Source organism: Pithys albifrons, chromosome 11 (assembly GCF_047495875.1).
Source record: "Pithys albifrons albifrons isolate INPA30051 chromosome 11, PitAlb_v1, whole genome shotgun sequence".
NCBI lineage: Eukaryota > Metazoa > Chordata > Aves > Passeriformes > Thamnophilidae > Pithys > Pithys albifrons.
The window spans coordinates 5,566,733-5,581,690 of NC_092468.1; the positions used below are offsets into that span (position 1 = coordinate 5,566,733).

The 14,958-nt window shown below is 40.6% G+C and overlaps 1 protein-coding gene across 3 annotated transcripts in view; it reads right to left on the reverse strand.

Moving 5' to 3' along the window:
* Positions 1-731: 731 nt before the first annotated feature.
* Positions 732-14,958, reverse strand: part of LOC139676943 (glypican-5-like) — a 346,189-nt gene continuing 331,962 nt past the window's right edge. For 2 of the 3 annotated variants that reach the window (XM_071566406.1, XM_071566405.1), the window contains one exon: positions 732-9,656. In XM_071566406.1, the coding sequence (XP_071422507.1) occupies positions 9,451-9,656 (206 nt within the window). In that variant the 3' untranslated portion in view covers positions 732-9,450. The remainder of the gene's footprint in view (positions 9,657-14,958) is intronic. The other variant, XM_071566407.1, reaches the window with a different exon arrangement.

Sequence of the window (14,958 nt, forward strand, 5' to 3'; positions counted from 1 at the left end):
AAGTAGGTAGGTAGACAGGAGGTACACAGTCATGTAAACACAATAAAGGAACAATTTGTTCAAGATACCATTGTGGTTCAGTGGTCTGCCCTATAATTTTCATTCAACCCATTCCAGAATACTGTAAGAGTAGCTCCTAAATGCTACCAAACCAGGAAGTAAGAGATAAACCAGCTAATGTCTTTCCTACCAACTTCTAAACAGGAAAACCCAGCTGTTTTGACAGAATAGTGAAGGGAAGCTCATGAAAATTAGCTTTAAGAAATGCTTTTAAGAGCAAAGGTCTCTGCTGAGTTACTTTAGATAGAGGCACAAACACAATAACCAGTATCTGACAAAAAAATTACAAGACTTGGTTTTTTCCCCCTCTAAAGAAGAAAACCCACAAAGCTCATGACTGACAAGTGATGAGTACACCAAGCAGGGAGTTTCCTTTTTATAGTACACTGGTCTATATGAAGACAGAGAAGTAATGTGCTCCTAATCACAACCAAGGGACAGGCTTTTAATATGGCACAGTTATTGCAAGACCTCAGTCAGTGGAGAACTCGAATCTGACTGTTTCTGTAGGAATGGCACTCTGATGGAAAAGTCCTACCTGTTGTGGGAGGTGTGCTGGCCTTTCCCCAGGAGACTGCACAAGTATTGCACCTCTTCAGTGATATTAAGAGCTCCCACGAGAGCATCTTCACAACTCACTGTGTTTATTCCAAGAGAGGAAAGCAGAGCAAAAAAGTAGTTACATGCTGAAAAAACATTTTTTTTTGCCAGACTATGACCAAAATATTAAGAGTTCCTTTGCAGTTCTCAAAGACTGCAACCTTTATCCAAAGCACCATCTGAACAGATTAAGGTTTTAGAATTTACATCACAGATGATGAAAAACATTGAGGAAAAAAATTCCAATAGATGACAACAATCAATTTCCTGCTGTGGATTACTTGTTTTTATTCCCAATCACATTTCACTGTTTTTACAAAACATGCTGTTTAACTTTTCAAGGTAGCCTTGTTCTTCTTTCAAGACATTGTTTTTAGACTGTTTAAATTGCCTTTATCATATTCAATGCTGAAAACAAACAGAAGAAAACTGACAAATTTATTCAATAAAAATATAAGTAGCTATACTGCAAATAAAACACGTGCTTGGGAAATAGAGATATGTATTAGAGCTTGAATACAGCTTAGGGCAAAACCAATCTATTTTGCAACTTAAAATACCCAAGATGCAACTAATATAAGACACAAATGGAGCAGCCTATTATTTCCTGTAAAATAAAATGAACCAAGAAAGACTAGGAAGCCATAAACTGGCTATTTAAAAAGCTAAATGGCAAAGCAGATGTTTTACTAGAGGTTTCTATCCCAGTGTACTGTAAACATTCATAATGTATTTGTTCTGATACCCAAGTAGAGTAAGAGGTTTAGTGTCTTTGCTTCCATTTTTATTCTAATATGGCTTCATACAGTAAGAGGGATGCAATAAACTTTTCTTTAGTACTGCTGCTCCATTAGGCTGATCATACATGCAGTGTTTTGGGAGGAGGTTTCAACTCTGTTGTTCATACCTAATGCAAAAGCTCAAACACGTGAGTTAAATGTGTTTTCTCACTTCTCAGTGAGACCCCCACTTAATGTTTTACTGCATTTTTCACTGCTTTGGGGACTTGTCTACAACTTTTGCTTCTACATGATTTGTCATCTGTGAGCTACAAACTGTAGCTTTTCCCAAGACCCAAAAAGGAGCTCAGGGGTAGACATGCTCTTCATGACAAGCAGGCAAACAGATGCACCAAACAAACCCACTCATGGGAATCTGTGTTTGTGAGGCCAAACATCCTGCTGTGGTTTCCTTCCCAGTTGGATATCTAGCATAATATAAAATACTGTTTGTCTTTGCTAGGAGAAATTACATTTCTTCTCTATAGAATATCAGGCTACAGTAACTCACAACTTGTCATTTTGCCCATCTGGAAATTCCCAGGTAATTTTACCTGGAACTGAAGGCAAGGACACACCAGCTGCAGGTGACAGAGCACGTGGCCCCATGTCTTCTCTGCTGTGTGAGCTCCTCTGAACACACCAAAGCCACAGTCACTCCTCTCCAATGAGTCTCTGTTCATTTCTGAGGCCAGTTTAAGACCTGGATCCTTTGTTTTATCATGAAACAGAAAAATCAAACTTGTACTGCCTCGAGGCCTGATGTGTATCAGCAAACCTTCTCCGAGAAAGAATTTCTACCCTAGGAGATACTCACAGAACCAACATCTCCTTGTAGTCCCTGCTACAAGGTGTGGAACCAGCTGCTTCTGGAAAAGGCCCCTGCTGTGCCCCTGGAAAGAGAAAAATGCCAGGAGACTCAGGGCATCCCATGTGTTACAGATGTGCTTTTCAGGTATGACAATACCATCTGACAGGGGCCAGGGGAAAGTAAAACTGTTTGGAAAGTTTTGTAATCACTGCAGAGACTCTTGATTTTCTGCACCTGCAATTCACAGTCTTGGGCTACGTAATATGTTGGTATAAATGTACATCACTGAACTGCACTCAAATGAGCTGTGCTGATTTATAGGAGCTGAGGGTCTGCTGCAACATTTCACAGCCTCAGAAAAGTCTCTTGTTTGGATTTCCCAATTTAGTTTGTGTACAGGTTGTAAATATTTTATACTGACATTATTGTTTGAGAGTTTATTTCAGATCTCCTTTTTAGAAAGATCAAATGTCTTCCTCAATATTCTGTGCATTTAAATAGAAAATTACCACTTACCTAGAAGCTTACTTATGAGATTGAAGTAATCTGGTTTAATTTCCACAAGTTGAGCACAGCATCCTCGACACTGCAGCCCAGCAATGCTTTTGATAAGCTCTGATTAGTAAAACTGGATATGCATATACAGAAAAGTGAAAGTTACACTAAGATCTATATTCCTGAAGTCTTAATGCTTTCCTTTTTCATTACTGAATAAAAGAGGCTACAAATCTGAGATACTCTACTTAATTATAGGAAAGAGGTATCAGACTACTTCCATTTTAAGTGCATTAAAAATGTCAGTAACTATTCTATGTGCAATAGTCTAAAAGCCTAGCCTAGCTCATAAACCCAGAAGATGTATGAAAATACACTTTTGTATCCCCCTGAAAAGGAATTTTTACAACTCTGTATTTGCAAGGAGTTCAGAAAACTAGCAATGCATTTATTTTTCAGATGAAATGTCCATAGTCTGTAGAATAATTCAAACAGGTGCTAATTAGATGTACAGAAAGGCCACTGAGGATAATTTATATGTCCCTCTTCAACAGAAAAAACCCTGAATAAATGTTAATTGCTTATATTATGCAACGAATTATTTTTAAGATGGCACTAAATTAACTGCAAATATTATAATTACGAAGTACTGGGTAATTTACTAAAGATTAATTGAAATGATTAAGTGCAAACAGCATAATTTTGCAAGGTAGTATTAATACTTTCTGCACAGAAAATAAAAGACCAAAGTGGTTGTTAGAGGCTATTTAATGAAGGGCTTCATGCACATCCTGAAAGCATCAGGGGCCTCTCTGACATGCCCTTGTCTCCAAAGGTTATTACATGATTTCCATGGGGGGAAATCACTGCAGTGCTGATAATGACCACAATGCCTAAGCCCATCCATTTCCAGGACTGAGTTTGATCTCAACGATATGAGAGTGACATAAAAATATTGCACTGTGGTCCATGTGCAGCAGCCTTTTCTGAGAGCTGCAGGAACTGTGGCTGTTCACTAAGGACCGAACTGCACCTGCAGTTGGAATGAATTCCTCACAACAAGCAACAGGATCTTGCTTTAAGCAAGATACTCTGCAATATCACTACACAGCAACAGCTTCATTCCACTCTCCTGCATTCAGTACACCAACCTCCTGCGTGCTCCATCTTGTGCTGCATGGAGGTGGAATGGTGATGAACCTGGAAAGGGGAAAGGAACCTGAAAAATTGTTCTAGTCCATGAACCATCTGTTTCCTAGGAGTATTCTCTGGAGTATTCCTAGGAGTATACCTGAAGGGAAGTTCTAGCCAGGTGGGGGTTGGTCTCTTCTCCCAGGCACTCAGCAATAGGACAAGGGGGCACAATGGGCTCAAGCTCTGCCAGGGAAAATTGAAGTTGGAGATCAGAAAAAAATTCTTTGCAGAGAGAGTGCTCAGGTATTGGAATGGGCTGCCCAGAAAGGTGGTGGATTCACCATCCCTGGAGGTTTTTAAACTGAGATTGGACATAGCACTGAGTGCCATGATCTGGTAAAGGGACTGCAGTTGGACCAAGGGTTGGACTTGATGATCTCAGAGGTCTTTTCCAACCCAATCGGTTCTATGATTCTATTTTAAATGCAGGATCCTTTTCTGAGTTTATTATCTCTCTATTTATTACAATCTCTTGGCCAATATTTATTTTTTGGTGGCTTATCATTTAACACAATTCAAATGTAGTTATTTAGAGAATGACAGTGGACACCAGAAGAGAATTCAGTATTGGGAGTAATTCTAGAGTTCTAAGGCCATGGGAAGAAGACCTTACTGTGTTCTTTTTGACTAGCACATGTCAGAGCAATAATGACATTGACAGTAAGAAGTTTTAATTTCCATTAACACACATGCCATATGACATGGCAAGAAGTACTGAGAGTAGTGAAATGCTATAAATAAAAATAAATGCCTTGGACTTTTGGCCAGCTGTAACATTAAGATCAATGCGCAGGACAGAGAATGTCTCCTATTTCTAAAAATGCTGAATCTGTCCCTGTGCAGAGACATGGGGAAAACATGTACATCAATTCATTCCCACTTAAAAAAATGGGTAGACTGCTTATTGATTTTTGAATAGAAGGCTGAAATCCCACTGACACCATGGCGAGTTAGAAAACTTTAACCGCAATTTCAGCTTAAACCTCAAACTCTGCTTAACATGAAGAGTCCAATTCAGGAACATAGGACCTTTCTGGAGTTTTGTCCTACTCAGTATCTTACTTCAAAGTGTGTTTCAGCTCCTTTCACTTGAACACATCTTGCTTAAAACTAATAGTGTGCAATATTTAAGAAAAATACCTCAGCAAATCTGGACAAAAAGGCTCAACTAACATTAACACCAAGTTTGTGCAAAACATTTCAGGGAAATATTGAGAAGACTCACATAGGATTAGAGAGTCAAATTTAAAACTATGATACATGTTGCAGTCTTGGTATCAAAAGGAATAGGGATATATTGAATATAAATCTGATTTAAGAGATCAGAGAGATGGGACTCTCACAGACAGATTCCCATATGCAGAGCCTCTGAAGCCAATGCAGCTGGACAGTATTATCGGTGTTGCCCTTATCAAGCTTAGACAGACATTTGTAACTCAAAAGGTTCATTACTGGGGGATCAGAATCACTGTTCCTCATGGAATGACAAAATACCCAGTGCACCAAAAGACAGGGCATAACACTGGCATTGTGAAAGCCAGACAAAAGTGCAAGGTTGAAAATGAGAGGCTGGACTGTGTAAAGCATGTAAATTGCAATGAAAAGTCCCACCTCTAGCAGGTGCCTGTGAAGTTGCCTGAAAGTGCAGTCTCTCGATGCTGTGCTGCTCTTTGCCTGGCCAGTCTCCATGAGCTGACTTGGAGAGGTGTAAAAACCACTTGAAATCAGCTGAGAGCAGCTGGCTCAGGGCCTCAGAGAAGGCAGCTGGAGGTGCCAGGCACTGCCCCTGCAGCCACACACCCCTCTGCCCACCCATGGTCACCCTTTCCCTGGCACTTCCACAGCCAGGAAGGGGACCAGTGACACACAGCACTCCTGAACCTCTCCCTGCCTGTGTAACACTGAGCCCAGGGGCAGTGAGACCCTCAGCACTGACACTGGGGCAGGGGCAGGTCTGGCTGATTTGGTAAGAAGCCTCCACCACTATCCACAGAAAACTGTGTATTAATTTTACTCACAAACGTATGACAGCAGGTACTTTCCAATGCTGGCATTCACAATTGGGGGCCCAACAAAATATTAAAAGAAAGTCATAGCAAAACAATAAACAATCAAAAAGCAGCAGCTAAATACAATTCATAACTGTTAGGCAAAGCTACAGCAATGCTCTTAGACTGGTACCTTATTTTACACTGAGATTAGAGAGACAAGTTTGAAAGTATTTTGAATTTAGACCTTTGTAATTACATCATAATTACAGTGTCCTGGACAATAAAAACAGATTTTGTAAAATGGGTATCTTACTCATTTGAAAAGGAATACTCCCTTTATCTGACACAGCCAGTTGGTTTTGCCTTTGCTGGTAGAGATGCCTTGTTTGATGGCAAACATTCTTTTTGAAATACGTAAATGCAATTGATCCTGAGGGGAAAAAAATATCATAAACCATGAGTAAAAATACACTGCATTGCCCTTTAAAACTGCACCATTTTAATGGACATTATGTACATATCTCATGCTGGTTTGACCAGTGCTCTTCTTACAGTGTAGAAGTGTATTAGTGTGAAATGTATTCTTTCCCTGTTCTGCAACAATTTGTCTCATAAAATATTGGTTGAATCCAATGAAATGAGTTGATTCTACCTCATCCCACAGTTTGAATTTGTTCTGTTTTCCTACAGAGACTTTATAAGGGCTGTCTCGTTTACCTTGAGAGATGAGTGCTACATCATACAAATTTGCCAGCCAACCCCCAGATTCAAACATTTGCTTTTTCAGAGGTTTCTCTTTAGCAAGATCATGACATTTAGCAGCAAGAAGTAATGCCTTGGGTGAGTTATTCCATCCATGTCTCCTGCAGGGCTTTCTACAGCTTCCTCTGCTGCAGCTGAACACAAGGCTGTGAGATCACTGCTCAAAACCTTTCACAGAACACACCTCAGAAAGACACCTACGTCTGGGTGTTCAAGTTCCCTCTCTGCAGGTGAGAAGGACTGAGAATTCCAAGCTACACAGCTGAAATCTGGCAAGATCAGAGCTCACCCCTGAAACCTCTATCCACAGGATTCCTGATGGAGACCTCAGTGTGCAAATGTGGGTGCACCTGCCTGAAAGGTGACAGAGCATCTTAAGTGTGAGAACACTGAATTAGGAGTCAGGTTCACAAGCATCAGACATTACTTGCTCCAGTGCAGCCAAAGGGGTTGGTGTTACCTGAGAAGCAGCTGGAGATGGCACCCAAAGTACATCTCTGTGTGCAGGGGTCTAACAACAGCCATCACAACACACTCCTTAGGACTGCAAGGCATCACAGAGTCCTGTCACTGCACAAATGACACAACCTGCACACCTGCTCAGGTAAAACAGCACTTTTCCAAAAGGGTACTGAAAAAGAATACAACCAGCAGCATTTTAAATTATGGTTCCATGGACTGGTGCAGCTCACTAACCCTGGGAAAGACAGGACAGCAATCTTAGCACTCTTGGGAAAACTGATTTTCACTGATCTGACTGGGAAGAACTACTTAGGGATATTAATACCCTTAGGGATATTAATAACCTTACCATTTTGAAAAATCAGAACTAAAATATAAAATACTTCCTGTTAAGGTAGGTATCTTTTACATTTTATCTCCTTGTTTCAACATTAAAATGGAATTTTAAATTGGAAATTAAAATGGACTTAGCTGCTGACTCTTAGAGACAGTGCCTTTGCAGCTGGGTGTGCCCACGGTTCTGATCATACCTTTATCTCTGCAAATATCACCTGAGAGCCCAAATGGAACTCAAGCCTCACCTTTGCAAACATAACCAGACATGTTCACTAATACTGTTTGAAAAGGTAAAGTGTAGGGAGCTTTTGTTCACTATTCTGCATTATTGCTACTCCCTGTGGAAGGACATCCAGCAGCAGCACTGGCACACAGCAGCTTCTCTAAGTCAGGCTTTTATACCCAAAGTTGCCAATAAAAAGCCTGAAGCTGGTTAGTAAGATAGAGGGTTCTTCTGAGTAATGTCAGTGACTGTTTCTCCAAGTATCAAAGAGATGTTTTACAAAAAACTGAAGGCAAATGTTTTACATTAAATCTTACAAAACTGTACATAATAATAGTCTACAACATGAAAATGGCCATTAAACTGTTGTAATAGTTATGAAATGTAGTAAATATAACAATTCTAATGTTTCATATAGTTATCATATTAATCACCGTATTCATACAGTTGTTTGCATACATATATTCAATGGCACTGTAAACATTTGCTGGAAAACACACATTAACTCTTAACCCATTAGAAGTTATCATAGTACTTTTTCATCCAAAAAGTTAAAACGCATCAATGTATCATTGATTAAAAAGTAAGTCTTGTAATACAATGCACATTTGACAGTTTCTAGGGTAGCAATCAAGACGAGGCTAACAGAAAACGTTCTAGATTTCAGAATGTTTTACATTTACACCTAACGTGATACAAAATTTTAAACATTAAATGTAATTAAATAATACACAGTTTATGAAAGTTGATTTCAGAGATCCATAATGCACAAAATCTAGTTAGTGTCTAATGGGAGTTCCCAATAATTTATATCTCTGGGACCTTTATGGACAACGTAAGTAGTTTTCTATGTAACATCACATAGGCAAGTTTGTACTGAATTATCTTTTTTTTTCTCTGTACAGAGATGCATTCAAGTGGATAAAACATTATTATGTTTATTTATGTTTCCCTTTGCTGGACATTCATCCACTAAGCCTTGAGCATATGCTTAAGCATCTGGTAATGACATTTTGTGGGGCAGGGAAAATCGCTATCTGTATCCTTCAGTAAACAAAGTGGTTCTATTTTTTTCCATAGTTAAGGCAACTATACTGATATATTAGACACACCATATGCTTTTATGTTGCTTCCTACAATCTAAATGGTAAGAGTGAAAAGAAGTTTCAAATATGCTTTAGTTTTCTTGATCACTCAGGAATTTCATCAAGCTGGTAGAGAGTATTTAACCTGGTTTAGTGGGAGGTGTCCCTGTCCATGGCAGGGAGGTTGGGACTGGATGACCTTTAAGGTCCATTCCAGCCCCTTAACATTCTATGAACTGTAGGCACAGCTTGTTAGTTGTTCACTAAAAAGATAAAATATGGATTGGCTTGAATTCAAAGACCGACCATTCATATAACTTATCAGAAAAATTAAACAAACAAACCAGCCAGTCAGATTCTAGCAAATCAAATGGATAAAAACAGTAACACACACAATAAACAATTTGTGTTTTCCATTATTTCTACCCCATAACTTAAGCTACTAAGACCCTTGACATCATTCCCTCTGTATCCTGGGTGGACTTTTCTTCAGACATTGGAAGTGATGACAACTCCAGCATATCACTTCATATTTATTCTAATGAATCACATAAACTAGAGAGCCATTTAGATTTGTTTTCTGTTGGGTAAGGCTGCAGGTATAAAGGACAGTGAACAGAAGCAGTGGCACAGTGGCTGCAAAGCAACATGGCTACAGTGGACAATGCCACAGAACTGCCAGTGCTGCTAAAAGAACAAGGGAGGGGCTCAGGGCTGGACTGCTCCCATTTCCAGTTACACTGTGTTTTTTGGAGGATGACTTGATAGTGCTTGTGCTGGTTGTGGTGTCAATCTTTTTCACAGTTGGTTTTGGTTCATTTCTGTTCTCTGGATGGGTTTTCTTGTCCTTGAGTATATCTGAAAACATGAAAGTAAATGTAAGATTAATCACACATCTGTTAAATAGTGGCTTTAAGTTCTGTCTGTTGCTGGAACATGTACACTTATTTTGAATAACTGAAATATGTACAGAGAGCAATGGGGCACTTGGACTCATGTTTTAGTTGGACTCGGTGTGGCTCCTCTGTCCTCAGCATCCACTGTTTTGCTCAGAAAGTCTTCTCTGATTGCCCAACTTTACTTGGCTACTCACAGACACAGCCTGAGCAGAATCACAGATACTCTGCATTGCAGTGGCTGAGCTCAGCACCTGATCTTCTCCCACAAACAGTGCCTCCAGTTTCACCTGGAATGGGAACTGGCTCATGCTTTGAAACAGGATGTTAGAATTGAGTGGTTCACATCCCAGTGAAACTCCCTTCAGGCTGGTGAGTTGTTGCAGAAGGAGATTGGAAACCACAGTGACTTAACAGAATGATAGAATGGTTGGGTTAGAAGGGACCTTAAAGGTGGTGTTCTAGTTCCAACCCTCTTGCCATGGCCAGGGATGCCAACTGTTAGACCAGGTTGCTCCAAGCCCCATCCAACCTGGCCCTGAACACTTTCAGGGATGGGGCAAACACAGCTTCTCTGGGCAACCTGTTACTGTGGCTCAACACCTTCTGAGTAAAGAACATGTTTCCAGTGGGTAAACCAACTCCTCCTCTTTTTGTTTTAAATCATAACCCCTTGTCCTCATCACTGTCTGCCCATGTAGAGTCGCTGTCTCTCCTTTTTTTAAGTCCCCTTTGGGGTAATTCCATCCATTTTTATATAAACGACTGGATTCAGAAGAAAGTAGGAGTAACACTTCATTGTAGAAACATCATTTTGTCATGAAAAAAAAAAATCCATGAGTCTCCAGTTATCTAAACATTCCCAAGCTATTTGCAAGTATTACTGAGATCATATTGCCCTTGAACCCTCTCACTGACATAGTGGAGAGAGAAAAAAAAAATCACTATTTCATCTGATTTTCCAGTCAATCAGTAAAAACACACCTGAGTGCTTGGCAAAAAAACCCAAATGCCTACCTGGAAAAATTTATAATTAACAATAAATGTTCAGGTCCAAGCTTACAGGATTTGTGATACTAATGAATGCAGTGCACATATACAAGAAAGCAAAAGGCATAGATTTGTAATGCAGATGAAACCACAGTCCAATCTTAAAATAAAAACTCTGAATCACAGAAGCTAGTTCCTGGCAGAAAGTGGAAAAGATGGCAAGTATTCCAAAAATGTAAATGCAATCTGAGATCATTGTCTGCATGTCACTAGTTCTGAACAACCATCACTAAATTCACTTGATACTAAAAATGAGCTATTGTATTGGGAAAGCACACATTGTTCTTCTGCCAGAATAAACTGCACAAGAAATGCAATGGATTCCTCCATTTTATCGTAATATCAACATTAATCCCAGAGGAATGTGTGATTCTTAGACCTGACTCAAGTGACTTCAGCAAAGGGACACTGGCTGGCAAGGGACACAGTGGGAAAAGGGGAGTCTGCCATTGCACTTGGAATTCCTTACGGCAAAATGCAGACACAGCTCCTCTTTGATTCCAACCTGCAGTGGAGCCAACAGAAAGGAGGGGGAGAAAAAGCATGCTCCAAATGTTTAGAAAATATCAGTATTCTGGGGACATTTAAAGAAAAATGGACAACCTTCAGACTGTCATTAAAGTAAATTAAGAATAAATCATGGAAATAGGTGTGTTCTGACACTGCCCAGAGTCCTTTCCATCACTGTCATTCTCCTTTGCAACGGCAGTAAAGGCACTATTTCTCTGCTGCCTCTTATATCATCCCAGCCTGCTGACTTCAGCTCTCTGGGGCCAGCTGATTAAATTAAGACCTCACTCAGGTAAATCTATTCCCCTCTTTCAGCTGGCCATGTCCACTATTGTAACTTGATTGGCGTCTATAAATCGGGCAGACTGAAATGTATTAATTCGTTTATTTTCTTACTATTGACTTAACCAAAAATCTAAGGTAAGATTTAATGCTATCAGAGAGGCTGTTGGTTTTTAAAAGCTTTCCTCTCAGTGACTGCTTAATGCACTACATAACAAGCGTTAAATAATACATTAGAAAACTGCCTTTATCTTTGCCAGGGAAAGGACCACATTCTGAATTCTCTTTCTGCCTTTACAGCGGAGTATCTTTCGATGCTATTCATGGCCCATTCTAATTTGGGATCTAACTGTGTAAACCTGGAATTTTAAATAAAAGGCTCTGTTTTCTCCTTTTTTAAACCTAAATAAAAATAGCCTAACTTCTAATGCAGTTCAAAATCTTTTTTCAATCCTATATTTAGTTTTTAAGGCCCAAATTTCATCAGTGTAAAGATTTCACATTTCATTCCAGTTTCCTCAGAGTTCCTACTGCTTACTCACTCCAGGACTTTGGCTGAGAGATTCTGAGTTAAATGAGTTTTTCCTCTTAAATCTTTTTCTCTGAGTCAGAGATGGTTATGTTCAGTCTACTACTGACATTCAAAAGGCAAAAAATAGTGATCATGCTAGGAAAGGAAAAAAGCATCAGTGTGAAGACTAGCACAGAAATGAAACTCCAGTCTCAACAAAGCAAACCCCAGATGTTCAGCATCCATCCCCCAGAGTATGACTTTGTAAAACCAACCAACCAACCAAACCCCACAGCTTTGGTTTGTTCTAGTATTTACTTTCTGCATTTTAAAGGCTTTATGATTCCCAGTTAGAAGCTTTCTGCATTGCTAGAAACTCCTTCCACCATCAGTCCCTCTCTCCCGTCCAGAAATGGAGTGGTTAAAATCTCTGAAGGCTTCAGCTAACCTCAGGCTGGCACATGGGATGGCCTTTTGGGCACTGGCATATGAATATTATTCTGCGCTGTTTATTTATCACTGCAGCACGATGGTGATACAGCCACTGCAGCAGCTACTATGCTGTTGCCTCATCCAGGCTCCCAGTGTGAATATTCAAATCCTGCCAAAAAGGGTACTTAGTGAAGGCAGCTGACTGCCAAAGCAGCCTCTGTGAGCAGCCTTTTGGGACTCTTGCCGAGGACAAGGTCTGTCGGGGTCACTGAAGATGGCTCAGAGTTCCTCTGGGCTGGTGATCACTGGGAGTGCAGGGGACAACAGCTCAGCTAGTCCAGGGGATTGAGTCCACTTCCTTAGCTGAACTTTCATCCTTGTTAACTGCTGCTAAATTAATATCTTGACAGTACAAACAAAGCACATAATGAAAATTACTTGACCTCGCAGTTCGGAGCATTCAGGATTATCTTCACCTCAAAGATCTAACCACAGATTGCTGCCCAATAATGCACGTGGTGCTCAGACAGCACTGAGGAACTCATAAATACTTATATGGATCAATACTGTTCCTCAGAGAGACTAGCTTAGGAGGAAAGGGAGATCAAAACTGTCACTGTCATCTAATTTAGGAACAGGAAACCCCTCTACAGTGAGGGCTAAGAATGCCTTCCAAATGCATGTGGTGAGTCCTGTGTTAAAGCACACCTTAACCTCAGCCAGTAATGATACAGAGCCAAAACAATGCCATTATTTTTTAGGTTATTACGAGGTTATCTGACTCAAGTACAAGTCATACTGACATCCCAGCTATTAGTTCCCCCTTCCTAGGCCAAGTGACTTGCCGTTTGCTACTGCTAGGGATTATCTAATATGGAACTATTTTCTGGTGTACTTGCATGCCAGTGCTCTCCAAGGAATAGCATCAACAAGGTCTGCTTTAATCTGTTTATGTTTCCTCAAGGGGTGACTAAATTCAGCTACTTAACAGAAACCTCTTTCCATTCTGATCTGACTTGAGCTCAGCCCCTTCCTTGTGATTGCAAACGATTAGTGTGAGAGGGAGCCTTTCCCTGCAAAGCTCTGGACCCTCCTCATCTCCGGTCTGAGATATGCCCAATGCTGCCACTACTGAGATGCAGTGCTCATGTACTGCCTCCCTGCTGAGAAAGTACTTGTGGAACAGAGGAGGAAGGCAGGAAGGGAAGGACAGGTGAATTGGCTGACCTCACATTGAGGAAGCTGGATTAGTTTTAGAGAAGCTTGAGCTGCCCCAGCACCCTTCAGAGTCAGCCCTTGGTGCTCTCCCCTCTCACACTGAGCAGAGGGTCTCTGGCAGACCCTGTTTTTAGGGCAGTGCCAAGGCACCAGTGCCTGGGGAAACACCTGCTGGGGCCCCAGGACCTGCTCCCCTGGCACTGCTCTTGTGAGTGACCAACAGCCACACTGGCCACATGTGTCCAGCTAAGGCTACAGATCTTCTTACCAGACAAGTGAACAGCCCCTGTGAGGAGATGCTGGATAAAAACCAATCAGAGAGATTTGCCAGACCATTCTTGTAAATGTTAATTACAGCAGCCTGGTTTCTAGTGGAGTGGACACTGACAGCAGAGAGTCCATGCTCATCAATCCACTGTGCCTGTACCAAAGTGCGGATTCTGGACACGTTTCCATCAGATTTACACCATGAGCTGCTAGGGAGAACTTTCAACCCAGCTACTTGGGGAGACAAAAGAAGGGGAGATTGTTTATTTCTGCTTTCCCACATTAATTACATCAAGTCACACCTTTCTATTTCTTCCTACATTTCCATGCAAACACTGTGCTTTGAAAAGACAGAATGTCAGCACCTACGAAAGCAAATTAATGCCATGGTCTTGAATGTCTCATCATGGTTGTAATGATACTCATTATGCAGGTCTAAGTGAACTGGTCAGCACCTGCAGTTACTCTCCACATTGGAGCTCAGTTCCTTGATAAATTCCCCTTCGATCACAGGCTGGGGTTTGGCTGACAGCTTCATAAGAAAATTGAAGCTAGGTGCAAGTTGGTGGAACAGGCTCTTAAATTACAGTAGATGCTGCAGTGTTATTATTAGCTTTTTATCACCTCTGGAAGCAAAAGCTGAAATTACTTTCACATATTCAAAGGAAGAAGCTCTGAAATTGCAAAACAATGCTGTTGCCGTAAAACGTACCAACAATTTCCAAATAATCCATTATCCTGACATTAAGACCAGCACTAATTATTTCCAGTTACAGCTGCAGCAGACAAATGGAAAGAGGAATGCTGTGGAAATGGGAATGTGAGACCTCCTGAAGTGTGACAACTCGTGATGCAATTCTCCAAATTCTGGAGTCTGTTATTGTCCATTATATGATACCAGCCAGTAAAAAGTGGGTCTAATATATCCCTTTTGGAGTCAGAAGAAGGGAGCAATGAACAGCTCTGCAGGTTCCCATGTAGGTACTGTTCTACT